This window comes from Apodemus sylvaticus, chromosome 1 (assembly GCF_947179515.1).
Source record: "Apodemus sylvaticus chromosome 1, mApoSyl1.1, whole genome shotgun sequence".
Taxonomy (NCBI): Eukaryota; Metazoa; Chordata; class Mammalia; order Rodentia; family Muridae; genus Apodemus; species Apodemus sylvaticus.
The window spans coordinates 4,162,166-4,187,545 of record NC_067472.1 but is presented as its reverse complement, the minus strand read 5'-3'; the positions used below and the strand labels follow the sequence as shown (position 1 = coordinate 4,187,545).

General features: G+C 45.7%; 1 protein-coding gene across 5 annotated transcripts in view; it reads right to left on the bottom strand.

Annotated features, from left to right (window-relative positions):
- The window catches only part of Ablim1 (actin binding LIM protein 1), a 283,728-nt gene that overhangs the window by 27,009 nt on the left and 231,339 nt on the right, over positions 1–25,380 (bottom strand). For all 5 annotated transcript variants that reach the window (XM_052182746.1, XM_052182763.1, XM_052182756.1 and 2 more), the window contains 6 exons: positions 23,140–23,227; positions 19,947–20,005; positions 9,050–9,127; positions 8,086–8,241; positions 4,084–4,119; positions 1,879–2,008 (listed from right to left, as the gene is read on the bottom strand). In XM_052182746.1, the coding sequence (XP_052038706.1) occupies positions 1,879–2,008; positions 4,084–4,119; positions 8,086–8,241; positions 9,050–9,127; positions 19,947–20,005; positions 23,140–23,227 (547 nt within the window). The remainder of the gene's footprint in view (positions 1–1,878; positions 2,009–4,083; positions 4,120–8,085; positions 8,242–9,049; positions 9,128–19,946; positions 20,006–23,139; positions 23,228–25,380) is intronic.

Below are 25,380 nucleotides of genomic sequence, written 5' to 3'. Positions count from 1 at the left end.
TGGACTCAACAGTTGCTTTTAAAGTGTATTGAACAGATCAACCCTTGGAAATGAGTACAGGCAGCGGACAGTCAGTCATTTCAAGAAACGCGAAGAAGCATACTCAAATACAAAGGTTTTGCTTTGCTTTTTTTTTCCGTTGTAGGCTGATTCCACTGAAAATTGCATTTTATTTCCTATTATGCATAAGGAAATCTCTGTTGTATTCTCTGAGCAGGCAGTTACACAGGATGCTGGCAGTGGTGGGAACTCTGCAGGTAGGAATCCAGTTGCTCAGAGGGAGAATGGAGCATCAAACCTCAACCCAGTCTCAGGGAATTAAAAACCCACCGGGCATCCAGAATTTACAGGGTGGATACTTGGTTACACAGACTTCACAAATATGTGATTGGGTTAACTTTTAGGCATCAGTAACATGTTGATTCTAAATGCTTGGTGCCTTGCACGTGAGTGCTGTGTTGGAAGAGGGGGTGGGAATGTTCCGTGGTCATAGCATCAAAACCACGACAGAAGAGACAAAGCCCTTCTCCTGCCCACTGTGTTCACAAGGAACAACCACAGTGCAGTGGCTGCTCCCTTGCTATTCAAGATGCTTTCAAAGGACAAGTTCCCTGTGGCCACATGGCACTCTGACAAAGTCAGGGCAGGGCAGGATTTAGTGGTCTCAGCATATATGATATGTAGAGTAGTACCAAAGCGATTTCAAATTACCAAAAAAGTAAATAAAAACTTATGGCTGGGTACAGGTAAAATGACTATAGTTATATCCTGAAAACATTCATTTAATGTAATTTAATAAATACTAAAAAAAGTTTAAGTCTGTCTGCCTCTCTCTCTCTCTCTCTCTCTCTCTCTCTCTCTCTCTGTGTGTGTGTGTGTGTGTGTGTGTGTCACTGAGAGAATTAACCTCAGGGCCTCATATATGATAGGCAAGCACTGTACCATGAGTCACATCCCAGCCTTGTCAGTGGGACTGTACCATGAGTCACATCCCAGAGAAACCCACCTATTAATGAAGGGACCCAGTAGTTTTCAATCCTCTGTGACCGAGAAGATGGCAGCCTTCTATACTCTGATCATCCCTATTGGTTTTAATTCTTGAATATTTTATTTATAAGCTGGCATTTGCATGTGTTTGTTTTCATTAGCCTGGCCAGCAGCAAGAAGCTTAAAATGGAGTCTTCTAGATGTATAGAATCACAAGTTCTTTTAGATGCTTCTCCATGACTCTGTTTCTCAGGGGACTCTGATGTGCGCTGGCTGGGGACTTCCATTCTGATCTACACACAAGAGCTTTACTTAGAGCCTCTAAAGATCAGAGCACTTCATACCTGCTACCACAGGATACCACTCCATTCCCAAGGCTGATTTCAACTCTTGAGACTTGGAAGTGGTCTCAAAGTTACCCAGTGGGACTCTCAGGCCTCACTCCAGAAGGGCTGGACCAGCATGCACTCGCTGTCACACTGCATGCCAAGGTGCGGGCTTTAAACTTTCCAACCAATGGCTAACAGACACTAGACTTCAGAGGATGCAGATAGAAGTTAAAAAAAACAAAACAAAACATATTTTCTTTCAGAGATCTTTGTTTTAAGTTTCAGGGGAATGAGATTTCATCCAGTTCTTTAAAAATATCCTTTGTTCTCAGCAGGTCAATGTCAAAATGAAATGTAATAGCTCACAGTGAACACGAGGATAGAATGACTGATTTATGACATAATACAAAATAAAGACGGACACCAGCTTTCGCTTTGTCCTTCCAGAAGGCTAGAAATATTTAAGGGCCAGGTGTTTAATATGTTCCCAATGGTGTGAAAAGAAAACCACACAGATACATAGTTATTATGTGGAACAGATCCAGGGGAGAGAGATCCTTACCAGGTCTGTGGAAGTGCTGGGGCGAGCGAGACGTGGTTGGAGTGTAACTGTGGCGGCTATACACAGGGGAGTTGATGGAGCCCTGGCTGGTGGACCTGTGGATCATCCGATCCCGGACATCCTGGCAACCCTGAGGAAAGGTGTGAGAAACCGTGAGTCCAAAACATCGTCACACAATTAGTGAACATTTCTAAGTAAAACCCCGTCCACGGAGGTAGCTGGGGAATTGCTGTTATAAGTGCCTTTGTTCAGCGTTCAGGGTTCTAGTCAGTAAAGACTCACTCCATGGCTAGTATGTTCTGCTCACAATCAACAGTCGCTTCGCTGCAGTTCTTAAATTTTAAGGTGTACAATCTATAAATGCCAGCAGTACCAGAAGATGAACAGTTCCCATAGTCACACTGAGGACTAAACAGCTTTACAATCACCATGGAGAATACTTCTCTTGGTGTGTCTGTGAGGGTGTTTCTAGGAAGATTTAAATTTTCGCTGGAAGAAGGAAAGACCCACCCTGAATGTGGCCGCACTGCTCCAAGGGCAGAGGTCCTTGACTGAACAGCAGTGAGACAGCCAGCTGAGCACCGGCCTTCGGCTCAGCTTCCTCACTGGGGCGGCCAGACCAGCTGCCTGGAGCTCCTTAGCCATGACTTTCCCCGCCTTGAAGGACTGTCCAGGCAAAATCGGCTCCCCGGGGCCCTCCTTCCTTCACCCCAGTGCTCTTCTGGAGTGTTTATCACAGAAACTAGAAAAGCACCCCAAACAGAGTTGCAAACAGTAGGATCAGTAGATCCCTGGGTACTACCCGCTTCTCAGTGATGGTGAAGCCAGGGCCCCAGCCAGGCATGGACCCTGCCCTGACAGGCAGCAGATATATAAGTACAGCACTTGCTCCTGAACCAAAGCCCTGAGGCTAAGCTCTTGTGTCAAGGTCACATGGTGTTTAAGATTATTCTGGGGACATATAAAGTTGTTGTTTCCTATATAAAGTTGTTGTTTCCATATAAAGTTAGAGGTTTCCTAAGATAATTAATACTTCTCAGCCTGGGAAACAGCCCAAGGAAATACTTGTAACCTTTAGGATACCATGGGGGTAAACCTTTGTATTATGCTCTCGACAAATTGGAGAATAATGAAGAAATTAGAGTATATCACTTTCATCTAATGTAATAGTGCTGTTGGGATATTACCTTTGTTCAAATTCAGAAAAGGGTGCATTTGGCAATGGGCACAAAAAATACTTGTCTGTGCAAAGACATGATAAAAAAATAGTAAAAACAAACAACCTGGGGATTTGCTGTACTATGAAGGTTTGGCCAGGCACAACACAGTAAGAATCTGAAGGAACAGGTGAACAGTGGCTACAGTAACAGCCTAGTAAACCAGGCTCTGGGAGCTCCACAGCAAGCAGCAAGGGATCCTGGGTCTGTTGTAACTGGCTGCAACAAAGTAACCACCACACCTCCTGGATGATCAAATGCAAATGTAAAAGGCTGTAAATTTCAGGAGTGGGTGGGTGGTGGTGTTTGTAGCACTCTTAGAAACAAAATGCCACAGAGTTTCCATCTCAGGTTATAAAGAACCCCCACTGGGATCAGTTTGATAAAAGTACCCAGCAAGGCAGGTGGGCAGCCCAGCTGGTAGACTGTTTGCATGAAGCCCTGGGTTTGATCACCAGCACTGCATAGACAAGCAAGGAGCGCGCCTGTACTCTTTATGTTCAGGAGACAGAGGCAGGAGGACCAGAAGTTCAAGCTGAACTCAGTCCAGTTTGGACTTGATGCCAGCTTGTTTGTTTTTAAAAAGGGTCCAGGAAGCTGCGTGGCTTTAGGTCAGTCCAGAAGAGGTGACTCCCCATGAAGCACTTCAGCTTAGAGATTATGCTATAACGATTTCCAGCCATTCTATTTATGTGCAGACAGACAGGGGCCAAGAGACCCACACTGGACAACGGCTTTAGTTCTACACATGTGTCCTGGCTACTGTTTCTTACCAGCAGTGCGGGCTTAGATCAGGAGCAGGCCATTTTTACTCTCTTGTCCCCCTTACAAGTGTGCTGCTGTCATATGGTCCTGGCTTGTGTATAAAGTAATCCTTGCAAGCACTGTAATCAATTCTTCTGTCCCTTGGTACATATATGCTTTTCGAATACAGACAAGGTCCAAGCCATGCCCAAGCCACCCATGACTCCAGCCCAACAATACTTACTTCTGCAGATGGAGTTGGAGACAAAGTCCTTGGAGACTGGAAGAAGAGGAGAATTTTAAGTCAGTGCTTCGGTCAACTCCCTGCCAGGTTTGAAGATGGTAAAAGCATCACTGTAAACACACAAGTACCTTCCACGGCTGATTAACTCAGGGAACAGGGGGCTGATGGGAAATTCTAGCAAGGTTCCCAGGAAACTCAGGGATAGTCCTACCCAAGAAGCATGGCTTTACCGTTGGACTGGGTGGAACTACTTTCCTTATGTATCTGACTGTGTTTGAGATATAACTGTATGTTAGGACAGCTAAGGAAATGCAGAATTTTGCTATGTTTTCTAACTAAGACAGTTTGTAAGGCAGTTTGGTAGGTCTATGATGACCCTCACATCCCATTGTCTGTTGTTTTGGGTTGACCTCTGTCATCAACAGATGAAGTACTTTCACCCCAGGACTTTTGCACTAGCATCTCCTCCGCCACCAGTACTTTTTAGACAGTTGCGGAGGTCACTCAACTCCAGTGAAGTCTGGGTTCAAACTCACCTCACACCTAGTGACCCCCCATTCACACTTTCCACCATTGCAATAACTTCCTGCCATCCCTTTGTTCACACTTTCCTTCATCACACTAACTTCCTGTGATTCCCAGTTCACACTTTCCTTCACACCTCCTGTGAAACCCCCATTTACACTTTATTTCCCACCTCCTGCCATCCCTCTGTTCACACTTTTCTTCATCACACTAACTCCAGTGGTTCCCAGTTCATACTTTTCCTTCACATCTCCTATGAGCATCCCACCAGTTTGCACTTTTCCTTCACACCTCCTGTGACCCCCATTCACACTTTCCTTCACATGTCCCATGACTCCTCTGTTCATACTTTCCTTCACATCTTCTATGACCCCTCATTCACACATTCCTTCACACCTCCCATGACCTCTCTTTCACACTTTCCTTTGCTGTACCAACCCCCCTAACATTTCACTGCATGTCTGCTTCTTTGCTGACTGGCTCCTGCTTGACTCTGTCTACAATCATATGTTCCCAGTGACAAGGGAGGGGACTTGAGGACTATTTTTGGAGTGAGTGAAATGTTTACAGTTGAATCCAAAAGGCCTTTAACTAGAACTATAAGCAGAATTTCAGAGAACTTGGCCTGAGTAAGATGTGCGTATGAGTGTATACACGCATGCATGTGTGTGACTTGTATGTATACATGCATGTGTGTATGTGACTTGTGTGTATACATGCATGTGTGTATGTGAGTGTGAGTATATACATGTATGTATGTGTGTGACTTGTATCTCTACATATATGTGTATGAGTATGCGTGTATACATGCATGCATGTGACTTGTATATATACATGGATGTATGTGACTTGCATGAATACATGCATGAGTGCATATGTATGTGAGTGTATATGTACATGTATGTGAGTGTGTGAGTACATGCATGCATGTATGTGAGTGTAGGAGTGTATACATGCATGCATATGTGCGAGTAGGCCAGGGGTCAATGTCAAGTGTCTTTTTCAAATAATTTATTTTTTGAGACAGTTCTTGATAGACCTGCAGCTCACTGGTTCACACTTGCTGGAGAGCAGACCCCAGGAATCCATCTGTCTCCACCACCCAGCACCAACATGACAGGCACATGCTGTTAAACTGGGCTTTTTATGTGGGTTCTGGGAATCAACTCTAGTTCTCATGTTCTGCGGCAAGCACTTCACTGAATGAGCTACCTCCCCATGTCTCTGTGTCTTTAAAATAATGCATGGTTCTACAAAGTAAGTGTCATAACTGATGGAAGAAGTACTAGAACAGCTTGTAGTGTTTATTCAGTGGCAAGATCCATGCATTCAAAGGAAGTTTATTAATGTATCCGATTTCTGTCCTAAAGGGGCATCCTCTATGAGCAAAGAAAGCCTCAGGTCACAACTCTAGGTTGTCACATAACAGTGGATTGTGGGAACTGGTGGGACGTTACCATTTTTGTCAGGTGTCAAATATTGGTCTAATCTAATGATCTCACTCCTTATGGGAAACCTGGCATGCTTCCTTTCCAGGTCCTGAATTAGTAGTAGGTGGCACAGTCAGATTTTACATGACATAAACTACATTTCCAAGCCAAATTTCTGTTTGATATTTTGCTGCTAAAGAGAGAGATAATGAGAGAACACAAAACAAAACAATAACATACAGACACACACAGAGAAACACACGCAACCCAAGAAAGTATACACAGCACACATGTACTGTTAAAAAAACAGGAAAAATTAACATTTTCCTTTTGCATATATGTCTTGTACTTTAGAAAAACACCAGAGCATTGACTCAAAGGCCTGCCAGTCTTCATGTACTTTGTTCAGAAAGTTTCCCTGACCCTGGACCTCTGAAATTCTGAAACCCAATATTAGCTAACAATCAACCAGGCCAATCAACCATCTGTACATGCAGTATAGGATGTAAACCACCAGGTGGCACTATGGGAAAATGCAAATCCCTTGCCACTCTGGGGACCTTAATGTAGGCTGTGTTCCAGAATAGGATTAGGAATCAGCAAAGAGGAATAATTATAAATATATAAAAATTATTATAACACAATAAATACTAGTGCACATAACTGGGAACAAATCAAAGCCAGTCATCACATCTTCATGCCCTTTGGGGGAGGCACTGGTGTTGAGACAGGATTTTCCAAGCTCCTCCTGCTGTATCCCAAGCATGTCCCTAGCATGACTCATGTACCTCGAGTATTTGGTTCATCTCATGCAAGTCTAGACACCGTGGGATGCTACAGACTACAGTCTTCTCTGGCCTTGGCTGGAGGACCCAGTTAAATCCACTACTTGATAGTATCTCTCTGAATGGAGTCCAATCAGGCTATGGATGACTCCAACTTAAATAATGAATAAAACAGAGAAAGGGCATTCTGTGCAAAAGCATGAGTCTGTCAGTCAGTTCAAGCTTCCAGGGTCAAGCTGTAGTAACAATGAAAAAAAAAAAATAAAAGGGCTGGGTGTGGTGGCACACACCTTTAATTCCAACAGGCATACTCTGAGTTCAAGGCCAGCCTGGTCTACAAAGTGAGTTCTTGGACAGCAAAAGCTATTACACAGAGAAACCTCGTTTTGAAAACCAACCAACCAAATAAACAATAAGTAAGTGGGGAAATCACAATACATCGAAGGGGCAGAGGGAAATGGCGTATGATCAGGGTGCGAGGTGGCAGTAGGGAACCTCTAACCCTAAGAGTGAGTGTACAGGGGAGAGAGCCTTCTAGACTGAGAGGCTCTGGCCCAGTAGAAGGATAGTGAGCCTTAGAAGGGGTCACTGCCACACTGAGCATGTGCAAGTCTGCCCCTCCTCACTGAGTATGTGCAAGCCTGCCCCTCCTCATTGCTCTTCAGTTTTTTGAATCCATGTAAGCATCTCCAAGAAGCTGTTTGTCATGACTCTATTTCCCGATGAAGAAACTGGTATCACGGTGACTGTCCCATGAGAGTCAGAACCAGCACGTGGTGACACCTTTGGTTGAACCCCAGCTATCTGCTCATCCATAACTGCCTTGCCCTCCATTCATCCTCCATTAAGTTGTCGGAAACTGAAGCTACGAAGATTTACGGGTGCGGCCTTACATCTCATGATCCATAGACACGCTCAAGACCAAGATTCCCTATGACCTCTTTCCCTTAACAATTCCCCCTGAAACACACACACACAGACACACACACATAGACACACACACACACACAACACCTCAGGTCCCACCTCAGCATGGCTACCGTTCCACACCTAACTCATTAGCAGTTGGGTAATCTCCTACCTGTACCTCATTTAGGTCATGTGATAGCTTCTGAATCCCTCAAAGGGTCCCCCAGGTACAGAGCTCTCCAGAGGGTTGGCAAAGTCTGACTTAGCGTAGTCCCACACAGTGGTTCTTACACCGTGAATGAAAAGGGAGTGCTGGATGGCTAGGTTGTGTGCAGCCCCTGGGAATCCATTACCTCTCCAAGGCTCTGTCTCTCCTGCTTGTCCTCATAGCCTGATGTGTAGAAAGGCTCATAGGTAATGAGATCTGGACGCTCAATGTCATAGATTGCCTTGACCTTAGGGATGGCTGCTAAGTCCTTGTAATCCAGGATTTCATTGTCTACTTTTGCCTGGCAGAGTTAAACAGAGAAAAAAAGTTAATCCTCTATTTCAGTTTGTTGAGATACTACCCTTAGTGCCATTTACACCTTGTTTAAAATGGAACTCTTGGGATAGAGCTGGCTCAGTGGTTAAGAGTGCTGACTGCTCTTCTGAAGGTCATGAGCTCAAATCCCAGCAGCCAAATGATGGCTTACAACCATCTGTAGTGAGATCTGATACCCTCATCTGGGGTGTCTGAAGACAGCTACAGTGTACTTACATATAATAAATAAATAAATCTTAAAAAATTAAAATAAAATGGGATTCTTAAACCAAGTCACACCCTTTAGGAAGCTGCCCATCGATACTTCTATTAATCCTGCTTTAAAAAAAAAATCAAAAGTTTAGGAAGGGGTGTGTATAGAATTTAGTGAATAAAGAAATATGTCAGCCTTCAGAATAGTTTCTTAATACAGAGAGGAGAGGAAAAAAACTTCAAATAGATGGTCAATAAATCCTCTTGGATAGCTAAATATAAGTGCTGCATAATGAATAATGTGCAAATATCTTTGTGGCAGAATTCAATAATACCACCAGCAGCATTATAACATGGGCAATTAATCCCCTAAATACCTGTACACATGTTAGGTGCAACAATCCTTTAAGCCCTATACCATGTGACTGCACCTTCGGGATCTTCTAACAGGATCAGAGATCCTCGGGCATCAGCTTCCTTTCCTGGCGAAGGTTCCAATCCTCAAACCCACCCGCTTCCCCTCCACCCCTCCACCCCCAGCCCCACCCCTGCCAAGTGTCCCTTCTGGAAGTGAAACTTACATAGATGGTATGACCTGGTGAGCCAGGGATGCTGGAGCCTGGTCTAGAATAGATGCTTTCAGAGGAGGTCCTCGTGGGCTGCAAAATAAACAACGGGCAGCCTGTCAGACTCCTGAGCACGATCTTCAGAATCCGGAGCAGCCCAGGCACCCAAGCTGCATGGAAAACTCGACCAGCTAAGAAAGGAGAAACCCGTGACCGTGGCGTAGGACAGGAGGTCCATGCTTGAAGGAAAGGGCCTGAAAACTGGTGTCACGTGGCTTTCGCGGGCAGCCCTCCTCTTCCTTGTCCCTAATGGAACCTGGGGCTTGAACCTGGAGCTATCTTGAAGCTGTGCTTTTCAGCTCCCTGCCAGCCCAGGGCCCCAGCTCCAGCCTCCGGGCCTCTGCAGGGGTGAGCAGAGCACACCCTGGGCTTCCCTTGCCCCTCACGGGATTCCTGCTCACCCCTGCCCTCTTAAGTCCTCTTGGCACAGTTGGGTTATTTCCAGAGAGAAACCTTTGAGGAACCTGGTTCCTTGCCACTGTGCTGCTTTTGCCTCATGGCCAATTTAGTGTGAAATCACAGCTGCTGGGCCTCAGTGCCAGATTCCTGTCTTCTTCTACCTTGTCATTTATCCCCCTGCCCTCTCAAGAGCAAGCCTTGTCTCCCTGCCTCCAGCCTTTTATCCAGGCTACTCCACTGCCTGACCCGCTCGTCCCACCCACTTTCCTTTCCCACCCCCCACTCCAACCTTGAACTTGCCCCTCTGAGGGCTCCCACTTCTTCCTCAGTCCACAGATCATTCATCCCCCTTGCTGTTGTCTCTCATTGTCAACCCTAATTTTTCCTTCATGAATAAACTCCTGATGAGGAGTTTGTTGATTTCCTTACATTGTATCTACTTCTCTTGTTAACATTGCCCCTGGATCCCGCTTTATTAGAGAAACAGTACACAGAAGTATAAATATTTGAAGGAACAAGCTATCATAAAATACTCAGGTTTATTACATGGTTTAAGGCTACCAGAGCCCTGTGCTGTGTGTGTGGGTGACGAGTCCCTGGAAAGATGGAAGTGGCTGGGTATGGGGCAGGAAGAGGAGGTACAAAGCAGGATCAGTGGCTTTTTATCTCTGGTTGGCATGTTCTGGAACATTCTAGAAAGAAAGCAAAGCCCTCATAAAAGTCTTCCTGTGTAGACTTTCTTCTGGTCTGTGTAGCTACTTCCTGGGGAGTAAAATCTATAGAGCTGAAACAGGAACAGGGCCTTTTTCCTCTCTGATACGGTCGGTTTCAGTTTGGTACCTTGAATAGGGCAGAAAGTGCCCAGAAGAACTTGTACTCGGGGCACTGAGTGGCTCATGTCTGAAGCAGGGACCACAAAGACAACCTGGCCAGCTTGGGGCAACAGTGGTCAGACTCACTGTGAAAGGCAGTGCCTGCCAGAGGCTGTGAGCTGCTATTCTCCAGTTGTCCGGGACTTCTGCAACAGCTGAGTGGAGGTGGTAGGAGAAATCACAGCACAGCCAGGAAGAGGTGTGTCTGACTGGATAAGCTGAGCCTTCTCCCCAACACCTGGCATGTACCTGTGCATTCCTCCTATTGTGATTACACTGACAGGCCCCCAGTAACAATGAATCTCACTGAGAACTATCCCACATTACCCCACATTGTTCCACACATCCGGTTTCAAGAGCCATTCCTAGCCCAAATACAGATATGGATCAAACAAAATTCAGGCCCCTTAAAAGAGATGTTGCCCCTTATAAGGGTTGAACACAGCAATAAATTTGCGCATGTGTGTGTGTGGGGGGACTAATGCACATGCAAATGTGTTTGCTCATGTATGTGTTGGAATGTGTGTGTCAGAGAGGGGGAGTAATGCATCTGCAAATGTGTTCACATGATACAAATGTGTTCACATGCATACGTGTATGTATGTCTGAGTGTGTATGTGTGAGGAAGTAATGCACATTCAAATGTATTTGAGGGTGTATATGTGTATGTTTGTGGGGGGTGACACACATGTATGTGTTCATATGAAGCCCAGAGAATATCCTCAGGCATCATTTCAGGAACGCTGTCAGCCTCCTTTGAGACAGGCTCTCCTCACTGGTCTAGAGTTCACATGAGAAGCCTCCCCACTCACACCTTCCTATTTACACTGAACAAAACCAGCTACATGCAACATGTTCAGGTTAAAGTCTGCTTCTGGAATCAAGTCACTCTTTTATATCCTGGTGATACAATTTTTCTTTTTAAAAACTTTACTCTTCAACTCTTCTACTTAGATGAACTAAGAAGGCAGAACTCTCAACAAACTAAGTCTCCAGGGCTAAATGAGAGCTGAGGTACGCAGCTCCAGGCACTTAGCCATATGTAGGTGCCCAGTATTTTCCAGACATCGTGCCAGGTCTCAGATCATAACGGGCAGAGTTAGCTGTGTTCTGTACCTACCAAGAATATTCTCTTCACATGTGAGATGTATAGACCAGGCTATCTGCAGTTAGCTACAGCTACATAACTTAGACTCAAATGTGTCACAGCTTGTCAGAAGATCTGTAACAGCGATGGGGGCTTTCCTGCCTGGAGTTGTCAGAATCCTTCTCTTCCTTGAGAACCCTGTGTAGGACTCCAGTCCCTCCATACACAGTGACTTCTACCCATGGCTCACTCACAGCATTTAAAGCCATGTCCTGTCTGCCACATGGTTCTGGGTTAGCTGCTCCTTGACTCTGCTCAAGGCATGAACAAGACCACTGTCGATTGGTTCAACCTATGGAGATTAGAGTATTCACCTTTATGAAAGTAAAATTATTTATGAAAGTAAAAGTAAAAAAAGCTGAACAATCATCTTTGGAGCTTTTATCCTAAATGTTAAGAACTTATTTTATTATTTTATTTTATTAGTCCTGGAATTGAAGTAACAAACAGCTCATGCACACTAGGCAAGTACTCTGCTTCCAAACCCTCTCCTAGCTTATATTTTGAGAAGGAGCCTAAATTGCCCAGCTAGCCTTGACTGTATAATCCTTGAAGGAACTCTAGCCAGCTCACAGACATGGCTCTGGCAGGCCTTGCCCTCTGCCTTGCTGAAAATCACCACTGGATTACATTCCTAAAGCGACCCACTGCAGTCTATTTTGTTATTTGGTTCTTTCCTCTGTTTGAGGTTGACGACCTGGGTCTAGCTATCAAAGTATTGAAGTTCAGCAAAAGCTCCCTTAGGCTGTCCTAATTAACACGCCCAATTGAAATTAAACAGCCCATCCTAATGTGGGGCTTCCCAGCTATCCTTTATAAACTGCCATTTGCCTATGGGCCACTCTGTCTCCTCTCCATCCAGAAGCAGACTTTTGTCCTCCAGGACAAATATCCCTGCCCCCTCTCCTATTCTTCAATCTCCTGTCTTTGTCTTTTATTTCCTGCCCTTTGTCCCTCTGGGGCAAATAAATCTCCTTCGGGCTGAGAACTTGGCCTTGGGGGTCCTGAGCTGATACTTTTCCTTTCAATCCTTCTGCCTCAGCTTCCTAAGTAGCCAGTATTACAGGCTCATGTCACTGTCTAGCTCCAGAAATTTATATTCAATAAGAAACATCTAGGATCTTATAAATCATCATCTTATTAAAACAAAAAACAAAATCAAAACCAAAAACAACAACAAGAAGAACAAAACAAAACAAAACAAAAAAAATTTCCTATTTTTCCAGCTCTGTTTTTTTTTCCCCCTAAAGGATACAAGGTTCAGCACTGTAACCAAGACAGTGCCTGGTGGCCCAGGTTCTCCAGTTGGAGCACACCACCAACCAAATCAAAATTCATTTCAACCTCGAAGCCCTCATTTCCGGAGAGCTGTCTCTTCAGAAGCGCTTCTTTATCACTAACCTCCAGTGTCCCTCACTGGATGGTGACTAAATCCTCCAGATGACCCACACTGTGTACATTTAGATGCAGCTTTTTAACCTACATTGCTCCCTTCAACTCAGACGCCCAGTTGGGCGCCCTGGCTTGAACTGGATTCACTAACTCGTTGGTCAGCAGCTTTTGTTACTAGTTTGCCTTCCAAGCGTTTAGATGGAAAACAAAACAAAACAACAACAACAAAAAACCCCACCACTCTCTTGTCTATATTATACATACATAATACACATGGAGGTGACTTCAAATTCTAGCCCAAAGAAAGCCCTCTTCCCTCCTTTACCAGAAAAGGAAACAGCTAGATGTAGCACCTGCTGAAAACAATCTCATTTGTTTACTTTCCTTTAAACACTTTGTCTCCACACAGCACAAAACCAACAACTTAAAAGCAGAGTCGGAAAAACAAAGCAGACTTTTCCAGGGCCATCTCAGGCTACAACTAAGGTGGGGTGGGTAGGAGAGGGAGGTAGATAAAAGAAACTCTTCAAGTTTTTTCCAAGAAGATTGGGCAAATAGTTTAATCTTTGACAGCAGGAAGGAGCCTTCCCTTCTCAGGGACCCCAGTTGCACAGAACTATCCTCAGTCAGCCTTTCTGGAAGGACATTTGCTCTGTTTTTGATTCCCTCAGTAAGGTTTCCCACACTCACTTTTGATTTCAGAAAGGTACTGTTGTTTTGTTTTTTAAATGAAAAAAGACCTCCCTGGGATACCAAAAGTTCACTTCAATGACCAGGAGAGCAAAATGCTGTGTAATCACGGCTCCTTCCGCAGCTGGACGGCTGGAAAGGCTATCAGGGTTTGTTCCCATTAAGCCTCTGAAAAGCCTTCTAACTGTCCTTCAGACGATCCTTTGTCTATCTGTGTCACAATAGCAGAGCTAAGTATCATAAGTAGGATCAAAGTGAAAGAAGTTTTGGTGTTTCCGCCCCTAATTTATGCATTAGGCACTTACCAGAATTCTGGATTTGTAAGTGGAGAAATGGCATCATGACTTACTTTCCTCAGGAGAGGTCTGGAAAGTCCTTCCCTGCCCCTCTCCCAGCCCCCTTCAGCAGTCACAGGGATGCAAAGGCTCCCTGCATCTAAAGCCATGCTCTAAGCAGGGGAGAGAAACTACAGGGTGATGGGTAACTGGATCAAAGACCTTAGGAGCACCTAGAAGGGCTATTGGCAGAGGTGGCTGCTTTACAGAAGCGCTGCTGGTGTTGACAGTACCTGCCTGAGGTTTTTGTTGAAGTTCACCAGACAGGGTGGCGACAGAAGCTGCAGAAGAAGGAATCCTTTTAGAATCTATCCATACACACTACGTATAAGAAAGGTGAAATGGACTCCTTCGGGGAAAACCATTTGTGCTTGGGGAAGATGAAGGAAGAAGCTCCTAGGTTTACACGCCTCCCAAGCAGAGACTATTTCAGGAACGCCATCAGCCTTTGTTAAGGTTGAGGGTCTGGTTGTTTCTATGGAACTGCCTGCTGACCAATCACCGGCAACAAGGCAGGGGATACTGCAGAGACATTAATGGCACAGCAAGCCACATGGCTGCCTTGTTTTTACATACCCTTGCGCACACATGTGTGTGTGTGTGTGTGTGTGTACGTACATGTGTGTGCATATGCGCGCGAACCCCCACAGAGCCTTGAACAGCCACCTCTTTGGGAAAATACACTTCAAGGATCTGTTTGGTCCGTCATAGATTTGCAAGACCATTACAACACTGCAGGCGAGTGAATGGGTTCTGGAAGGAAAACAGCCTCTTGCCTATTTGGTAGGTTGGTCAGTCCATGACTTTGCCTTCAGTGAAAAGCAGCAGGAAAGCCCTTTTTTAAAAAAAAATGAATGCAAGTGGGGCTGGAGAGATGGCTCAGTGGTTAAGAGCACTAACTGCTGCTCTTCCAGAGATTCTGAGTTCGATTCCCGGCAACCACCTGTTGGCTCACAACCACTGTAATGGGATCCAGTGCCATCTTCTGGTGTATCTGAAGACAACTACAGTGTGCTTATATACATAAATTATATAAATCTTAAAAAATAAATTGAATGCAGGTGACCCACGCCAGGTTATTACACACTTGGACATGAGAGTGCTGTGTGCTCCAGTTATCATAAATCATCCATGCTCAACATCTGGCCTACATGCAAATGTCTGTGCTGTTCCCGTGGGGCTAATCCCTCCGGGTAGCCAATCAGAACATGTTTTCTTTAAGTGTGGCTTCATTTTTTAACTTTTACCTGTAATTCAGGGGAATGGAAGGAGTGACCTCTAAATGTAAATTTTAAAAATGACTTTTGTTTCAGAAGGTGACTGCTCTGCAGCAAAAGCCAGGGCTCACTTCTGGGGTCCCCAGAGGAAAGCAGGTGCATCAAACCCCACAGTTTACATGGTGCAAAGGACTGCAGTGCAGGTGGGAGGGCTTAAAGGCCCTGAGTGGCTGTAGCGCTTGGCAGCTCCCAGGCTTGAAAGATGCTGGTGAGCAGCCCTGTCCCCACTGACGAAGGAGACCTTGACAAACAGCATGCTCTCTCTGCTGGGTCCCTAAGCTGTTTACAACTTTCTGAGTGGAGCTAATGGTGACTTCATTGATTTTTTTTTTTTTTTTTTTTTTTTTTTTTTTTTTACGGCTGAATAATGGGAATCAGATGTCCCTTTTGAACAAGGCCAAGAAGGGAGGAGATGTTATTAAATACAGGTTCCCAGCTCCATCTCTCTGCTTCAGATTTCTTAAACTAAAGGGCCAGAGTGTCCCGCCCCACAAATTAGAAACAAGTAAAAATCCATACTTGAATTTACTGTTTTTTCTCAATTCAGGAATAAAAGCATCAGTCGACTAAAGTGGCAATAGGGGGAGGCAGATAGTGCTAATTAAGAATGTACTATGGGAGCCGGGCCGTGGTGGCGCACACCTTTAATCCCAGCTCTTGGGAGGCAGAGACACATGGATTTCTGAGTTTGAGGCCAGCCTGGTCTACAGACTGAGTTCCAGGACTTTACAGAGAAACCCTGTCTCAAAACAAACAAACAAACAAACAAACAAATAAATAAATAAGAGAAGAATGTACTATGGGAGCTGGAGAGATGGCTCAGCGGTTAAGAGCACTGACTGCTCTTCCAAAGGTCCTGAGTTCAAATTCCAGCAACCACATGGTAGCTCGCAACCCTCTGTGATGAGATCTGATCCCTGTTCTGGGGTGTCTGAAGACAGCTACAGTGTGCTTACATAAGCAGGCCCACTGGCAGCAGGGACAACCGTCAGCTATTCCTGTGGTTTCAGGAAACTTCCCTTCTATTGTCTCTTGGAGCTTTGCACCAGGGCCGAACTTTAAGAACAGAATAAAGATCCTATGCTGACCAAGCTGGCGACCAGGCGGGCACCATGGGGCGGGACCTGGTGTTGGAGAGCCCAAGTTGCAATGCCTTCCTCTTCACAGGCTCTACAAGCCTGTGGCCTGCTGTCAGCCTCACATCAACCTTGGGGGCTGTTCCTGAAAGGGTTCCTTCCACGCTTCTCTAACGTGATGGTTTAGCAAAAATGGAAGCCCCCGAGATTGTCATCCTTTGTGAGGGTCTGGAAGGCTCAGGATGGGGCAGAGATTTGGAAAGTTTCATCTGGGCCCACGGGAGGTGCTTCCGAAAAGTTGCCTGTGGTTTCACAGATCCTCAGAGTCTCCCCCTGCTGCGGTTGCAGGCAGTAGTTAGAACTCTGGTAGCCCTGGTTTCTCCGTCACTGTCCCCTTGAGCACAGTGGGAAGAAGATGGCTCACAGGCTCACAACAACGCGGGTTTCAATACTAGTTCCTGTCTCACCAAGGGGGAGCCTGGTGTCGGTACCTAGGTGTGTCGGAGGGGAGGCGGGTCAGATCTTATGAGGCCAATTCTCCGAAGAATTCTGCAGGGCGTGGCCGGCTTGCCCCTCTCTTCCTATCCGGTCCTCACATTAGAACCGCCCCTGGAGAACCCCGCCCTTCTCTGACATCCCCAGACCATGGTCTATATGACCCGTGCCCTGTGTCGAATTTAGAGACTATTTTTACCTTCCATGTGTCTTTTCTTTTTTTCTCTTTACTTTTTAGAAAGATGTTTGTGGGCCACCACGTGGTTGCTGGGAATTGAACTCAGGACCTCTGGAAGAGATCTTAACCGCCGAGCCATCTCGCCAGCCCCCGTGTGTCTTTTCTAACCCTACAATGCTGGATATATAGCTTCTGGCCCAGCACTATACTGAGTGTGTGGGAAATATTTGTTTAGTGAACAAATGTGGGGGTGCAAGACCAAACGGCGGCTTCCTGTGTGCTAGCTTTAATCAAAACGTCAGTTCAGCCATTGCTCGGAAGGCAAGCATCTATGAGAGAAGAAAACCAATCACGTGGGGGTTGCGAGGAGCGCTCATGGGGTGAGGAAAGCCGCTACCTTCTACAGGAGCTGAGAAAGTTAGAAGATAAAAGCAGCCTGGGGAGGGCGTGGGGAGGGAGATGGGCGTGGGGAGGGAGATGGGGCAGGGATGCAACGGAAGCCTGGGCCTAGGACAGCTGCGCTAAGCCACACAGCGCCAACCTGTAGAGCTGGGGCCCGTCCTGTGCGACGAATCAGACTTTTGGGATAAAAGAAATCGGATGAAGAGCGCAGAATGTTTGGTGGCTGCCATGAAACACGAGAGAAAGGAAGAATGAATTTTAAAATGGCCTCATTCAGAAACACTGTGACGAATACAGAAAAGGACTGAAGGAAAACGGACAGTAAATAGTGACTGGCAGTTACGTGTGCCACCTCGGGGTCGCTTTGGGGCCCTATTAAATGCATAACAACTGGGCTTCAAATCGCAGTATATTGGTCAATATATACCCATATTCTGACCCTCACTGAGTCCTTTGCAATAATTTGACACTGTCATGCCTACGGTACAAGGACAAGATGCCGCAGGAGGGACCCTAAGGCTGTTGTTACAAACGCCCTGTGACTTAAATATCAAGAACATGGCTCACTCTGGCGTTGCAAAGAGTCTTCAAACATTTTCATTTTGCTATGGAAACTGCTCTAACTTGACATGTGGTAAAAGGCCAGGAAATCTTGGCTCAACATGTGTGCGTAGACACACCCTTCAAGCTCGAGATTAATTCCTCTGTTTCCTCTGTTGAAACCGGACTCCCCTCTAAGCCTCGCCAGCATCAGCCTGTACCCCAACTCTGGGAGGGAACCACTTCCCTCAGGTGAGGCCCGCCCCTTCCTATGGATGATGGTGACCTAGAACCAACCTGCCACCCAGGGAGGGCATTATGGAGAAAAGCTTTGGAATTTTCTGGAAAGCTTACAGAAGGGACAAAACAAAGGAAGAACATTCCTCTTGACCAGAACAACCAGTGAAATATTTTACTCGTTTTTTTTTTTTTCCATAAGCTTCTCTGGAGAGTCCCGTGAAGATGTGTTCAAGAGTTTAGTTTTGTTATCATTTTAGGGAGAGGAACCGCAGACTGCAGCTCTCCTTACAGAGAAAATTTGCAGATCCATTCAGTCTGACCTCATTAACATTCCACTCCATTCTGCACAAAGACTTCATGAGGGAGGAAGTAAATAAAAAAAAGTAGGGGGATTCTTTAGAAAACAAAAGCCCCCTGAAGAGGTAAGATGGCTGGCTCCTTGGGTGGTTTTGGGCAGGAATCCCAGTGAGGCAGCAGTTTTCCATCCCTAGAACAAAGTCTTCACAGGCACCGCTTCGGTGCTCTGGGAAGGTAGCTTATTGCCTGAATACCCATGCTTCCTCCAAATTCCAAGCTCAGTCTGTGGTGCAAGAATGGACTTTGGGGGCCGTTAGTTATATTCATTCTCTCTCTCTCTCTCTCTCTCTCTCTCTCTTTCTCTCTCTCTCTCTCTCTGTGTGTGTGTGTGTGTGTGTGTGTGTGTGTGTGAGAGAGAGAGAGAGAGGAGAGAGAGAGAGAGAGAGAGAATTAAGACTGTATTCAGAAGCAGGAAAAACAGTTCCGATATCAGCAGACACGTCCCTGTGCAAGCCACCTTGCCTTCAATTATTCTGGCGTTTTCTCTTTCCTCTACTTAAAGTTTGCCCCAACAACAAAATAAAAAGTAAAGTCTCCCATGCATGTATATATGCCAGTAATGAGAATCAAAAGGAGATAAGAAAACTAAACTTATGAATAATAAGTTTACCAAACTAACTCATGAATAATATTTACTGCTGACCATTCCAGAGGGGGCAGCGAAGGGACTTAAAACATCCACTAACCGTTCTTTTGTTGGATGCCTCCTAAGTGTAAGCCAGGGGGCTCATGAGTCTTGAGTCTGGCTCAAAAACAGACCTTCCCTTGGGACAGCAAGAAGATTAAAGTCAGACTCTACTTTCCTTCCCCTGGAATGGACACTAAGCAGAGGGCCTGGGATCGAGCTTCCTTATCGCTGTGAGGAAAAGTCAGCCCTGCGTGAACATCTGGATCAAGGCCAGGCTCTAGGTTAGAGTCTGGGCTTTACATCTCCGGGAGTGGAACTCTGCACTCTAGCACAGCTCTGAGGGCCGACCAGTCCTATGGCCGATGTCAGCATTATCCTTGCCCTAAGGCTTTCTGCCTGAGTGACAGTACCTTTTGGAGCTAGAGGCTGTTCTTTCGGACTTGGGTTTTAGAAACGAGCAAAACACACCAGAGCTGAGTGATCAATACAGAGTCTGGGGCAAAATGGCTCATGACGGTTCAGCCAAGAGGGTTACCATGGCTACTTGATGAATCATTTTCCCCTAGCTGTATGACTTTTGGATACTTTCCTAAGACACTGATTGCCAAGATCAGGCCAACAGTGTCCAACACAAGCTGGAGAACAACAATCACAACATATTTACAGTGGGAGGGAACCAACCCGCTTAGCTGGTCATTTGGCCTTGGGCCTCAGGTTTTCTACAAGGAAAATAAAAAACCCATGAAAAGCACTTTCCCAAAGCCCAGGAACTAGTGACCACACAGCAGCGACCTCCAAAGCATCCCACTCTGACAGCTTCTTACCCGCAGCTTCTCCTCTGTCTTGGTGGACTGCTTACAGTCGGGATGCCACACGGTAGAACCTGGAAAGACACAATGAACCGCTGGGAATAGAGGGGATGGAAAGAAGGCACAGTCCTGTTAAGCAGACTTTCCACAGTGGCTCAGACCCCTCTGTCCCCAGCACAGGGTCCCACATGTGACCTATGACAATGAAGTCAACTCTACCCTCTGGGCCAGTTCTGAGCTTGCTGTACACAGAGGCCACAGGGCCACAGAACTGGGCCTGAGAGCAGCCTCACACAAGAGATGTTTCACTTTTAACATGATCATATTGCTTTTTCTTTTTAAAACATTGTTCTTTAAAAGTAATACCTGAGTTGTTACTACTAGATTGTAACAACTACTAGGTTGTTCCATTTGATCTTAGAATTAAAACCATGTTTTCTTATCAAAGCACCCAAGCCACTTAATCAAGAGAAATAAAGTCAAACTCAACGGCCCAGGTCCAGGTGTAAAACCTACGGAAGTTTTCATCTGTCCTTCTATTTCTATAGCTGCCCACAATTAGATGAGAAATCAAATCAACTGGCAACATTGTTAAGCTTAGTTTATAAATCTTTCAACTTTTTAATTGACTAGCACAAACAAAATCCTTTGGTTTAAACTAGTCAAGTAATTATTTAGGTCCCATTTCCTGTTCCTGCTTCTGAGATTTCCCTTTCTCAGGCTGTGAAGAACCTTTAAAAGTTTAAAGTCACCCTTACTCTCCTACTCTCTTACTCCCTCTGTCCCTGCTCTCCCCATACCCCTCCTCCCTCTCTACATATTCCTGGCTCTCTTCTCCTCCCCCTCCCCCTCCCATTTCCCTTCCCTCCCTCTCTCTCCCTCTCTGCCTTTTTCTATCTCTACTCCATCCTTAACTCCCTCCCCCGTGCCTTAAATAAATTCCATTCCATAAAAAGAAAGCTTAAGTCTGTATCTTCAAACTTTAGTACCTGCCCTATGATTGTGTATGACTGGATGCAAACATAATAGATATCATATACATATATGACTATAGGAAAAGATAGGTAAATCCTGTGTCCACATATGAATTTCTTCAGACATAATCTTTTCAACTTTGTCTCCCAAGCAGCAACCTGTGTATTCCAGAAGTCACCAAACTAACTCATGAATAATATTTACTGCTGAGCTAAGATACTATCAAAGACAAGGAAATATATTCTATGTCAGAATAATATTTCAATCTCTATTGAATAATCATTTCTACTTTGCATCACTGATGAAGAAAAGGGGGAGAAAGAGGAGAAGGAGGAGAAGGAGAAGAAGGAGGAGAAGGAGGAGAAGGAGAAGAAGGAGGAGAAGGAGAACGGAAAAAGGAGGAGGAGTAAGGGTCAAGCAAAACCCAGATGGACATGCAGGTCCCGTCAATATTAACATCAGCTCAAACTCTGACTATAAAACACTAACTAAATCTCTAAATGTGGATACAAAGAACGAACGGGTCATGTGCAGGTCAGGAGAAGCATTCTCTGGAAGGTTCTACTAAGCAGGAGGTACCAGACAGAACATAGTCCTCACACAAGGTCAACATTGTTCTCCAAAGGCCAAACACATTGGGAATGTGACCTGAGAGAGCATCAGACACTGAGGGAATTAAAACTTATTCTCAAAGATGTGCCAAGAGGGCAGGTAGCGGTGGCGCAGTTCCGCTAAGAGGGCAGGTAGCGGTGGCGCAGCTCTACTCCAGAGGAAGCTCAGGGCTGCCCTGGGGGTCTGAATGCAGCTCATTCTGCCCTGGGGGGTCTGGCAGGTCTGTGCTCAGCTGGAATCCTTTTCAGTTTGGCATCTGGACCCAGAGAGAACACGCAGAGCACACTGCAGCCAGTGTTTCTCCATCCCTAGCAGACACAGGCTGCCAGGTGCGTGGGAGCATGTAATTGGTGCACTAATACTTAAAACCAAGCCTGGAGATACACACAGAACCCAGTTTTGTGGAAAAAAAAAATGCAAAGTGGCACCTGCCCATCACCAATGCAGATGTGCCTCCAGTCCGTGGGAAAATGTGTCCTGTGAAGCCTCCGGAGACCACAGATGTGGCACCTGTCACTTGCCATCCTGGGACCCCTCAATACTCAGTGGTGTGTTTACTGCAGTTTTTCAGGCTAGACCTGAAAAGGCACTGGACTGGCAGTTTCTAGACCCCTGTGAATTTTTAAAAGCGAGAGTAGTCAAACCTGTATTTTAATATTTGACATTCAAGTCTAGAGACACATCTCTGTTGCACAAAAACAAAACTGAAGAAAGCAAAGCAAACTACTCATTAAAGTCACACATGGCGTTGTGTGAAACCAGAATGAAGAGATGACTGGCGGAAGCGACCAAGACCCCGTAATTACCAAGCCGAGGAGCAGTGACTCTTTCAGCTTGAGCTAATTGTACTGATAAATCCTCCTCTAATTAGTGACTCTTCAGCTATAAATAGCAGGATGCTCACAATCACGGTGCACTGTCTGACTGGAAGAGAATCTCTGCTTATGGCTTCTCCAAGACATGTTGGGATTCTAGAAGGGATCAGAGCCAAATGCAGGTTTACCTGGGAGACATTTCTCAAGAGTATTATTTTTAATTAAAAAAAAAAGCTGCCACCACAAACCCCTCCCTCTGGAAGGGATGTGGGTGGGTCCCCTTTCGTTCTCCGTCTCACCACATCCTCTTCGTGGGCACAGTGATGTCTGTGAGTAACATCATTCTCCCAAGCCCAGTGGCCAGCAGGCTTGGTCTTTGATAGGCCTTCCTTGAGGGCCCATGAGAGAAGAAAAGGTGTAGTATCCCTCACAAAAGCAACACTTCTGGAAACTTCTAACATACTTTATCTCTCCTTTGGTCTTTCGTTTCCCCTAGTATACAGCTGGGAAGAGTTGGAGGAGCAACTGCAGACAATCACTGATCTCTCACACCCACAGGATCAGAAGCCAGTCTTTGCAAGCAGCACCGTGAGCTCATTCCGTAACAGGCCCTGGGGCTTACTGCAGTGTGCCAATTGCTTGTCTGATTAATGTTAATTGATGAGGTAGCTCCGGCACACTCCTGATGGATTTAGTAACTGCTCAGCTAATAAAATCCCTCCCTCTATAATATGCAACCCAGAAAACATGGTGAGATCATCATTTTCAGGTAGGGCGGACCCACTCTGCTCTTGAGTCTGTCTTACCTTGAAGATACATTTCTTCCCCTTCTGTGAACATCTGGTTGCATCTGCTGCATCGTGCGCAGCTGGGATGATAATGCTTGTCACCTGCCTACAAGAGACAAAAACAGAAGACATTAAGCTCAGTCTATTAAATGGCTCTGACACACATTTTTTTGGACATGAGGCTTGGAAGGAAAGAGAAGATTCTGAGGAAGAAAAAGTATTGTCAAGTTGGCCAAACACCCCATTCTGTCTCACCCCAGGGGCTCTCAGGGCAGCTCATGCCCAGAATGATGGTGGCCTTGTCACTTCAGGTTCTGGCACCTAATCCCTCTTGATCTAGGCTTTCCTGAAGGGTTGCCAGTGATGCAACTCAAACAGGAGAGACATCCACTGAGTCTTCCCGAAGCTCCCCTTATGACTAACATAGGAGTTTATATTGAGGATGAGGCTGGGTAATACTAACCCACTATAAGTAAGTGGCACTGGGGCTGGGAAGAATGCCCAGGTAGCAAAGCACCTGTCATTCAATGGCCAGGTAAGGAAGCCAGGAAGGCACCAGGGAAGTGGAGACATGTGCATCCCTGGGGCTCACTCGCAGCCTGCCTAGCCTGCTTGGCAAGTTCAAGGCCAAGCTACAAAAGCAACCTCAAAAAGCCAGGTGTATGGACCTGAGCATGACCTCAAGACTCCAGGTATATGCACACGTGTGCATGGGCGCACATGTGCATGGGCACACATACATGTGCACGGGTGCACACACATGTGCATGGGCACACAAATATGTGCATGGGTGCATACACATGTGTATGGACGCACATGTCCATGAACATACAAATATGTATATGGGGACACACACATATGAACTTGCACTTGCACCTACACACACACACACACACACACAATTTAACCTTGGCTAAGTTCTCAGAAAATAATCAGTTGTATCTAGCTTGCACCAAGGACCGAAAATCCTTTTAAAAGACATCATTTACTGCCTTTGTGGTAAAACTCAAATTCTCTTTTAAGTCACTTACATCCACATCTTGACAGGGTCTTACTGTAAGAGTTCTCAAAGAAGGTATTTTCTGAGGAGGGTCTACGGAATACTCTAGCATTTTACATACCTAAATATGACAGATGTCATCATAGCATGGGTCAGGCAAAGTGCCACTGGACACAAGCACAATTCTCTAGACAGGTGTCGGGCTATATCAATGTCATTGTCTAAAAGCAAGCCTAACCAGAACAGGTTCCTTCATCCACAGCTTAGTGGAGGCACTACCTACCTCAGAATAATCAAATATGCTCGGAGAAAGCATTTCTTTTGAACTAACCCGAAGTTCAGTGGGGAGTGGCACGCCTGAGAAAGCAGCAGCTTCTTCCTGCTTCTGACCCGTGTGAAACCTCAACAGGAACCCAGAGGCTTGGTCTGATTCCTGTCTCACATCCCCCGGTAGAAGCTAACCAATCAGCAGCCACAGAGCAAGGTCCCAGTGGAAGGCCACAGAAGATGCTCAGCCACAAAAGGCTATTAGAGATATTTTAAATGGAAACTGTGCCATGGTACTTTTCAATGGCATCTGCCACCAGTCTCAGAACTGAAGGACATGTGGTCTACTATTTTTTTCTTCTTTTTCTTTCTTTTCTTTTGAGACAGGTTTTTTCTGTGTAGCCTGGCTGTCCAGGAACTCACTCTGTAGACCAGGCTGGCCTCAAACTCAGAAACCTACTGCCTCTGCTTCCCAAGTGCTGGGATTAAAGGCGTGTACCACCACTGACTGGCTCCTTTCTCTTTATAAAGATGCCCAGGGCAGTTCACAGAAAAGCCCTGAGTTTAGAGCTGAACAACAGGTTGGATCATATGCAAATCATATGCAAATGAACTGAAACTCAGCTGTCTCTGAACCAACACCATTTAAGCTGGAGACTGTTAAAATGGAAAGGTCTTCAGCTGATAAGCAATATATAGCAGACAGAGAGCAGGCATGACTTCTTTTAGAGGCGCTAGCTTGTGTAAAGTGCAGCAGGGAGGGGCTCTATGGTGGCAGGTGACAGCTTGAGTGGTGGCATGCCAGATACCAGCTCCAGGCTCATGGCTTGAGATTCTAGCTATGCCTAAGCCTGAGATACGATCACATGCCATGCTTCTGGAAATTTCATTCTCCATTGAAGAAACAAAAGAAAACAAAACAACAGCTTGAAAGTTCTCCAGGCACTGAGGCTCACACCGGTGACCCAAGAACTCTGGCAGTGAAGGAAAGA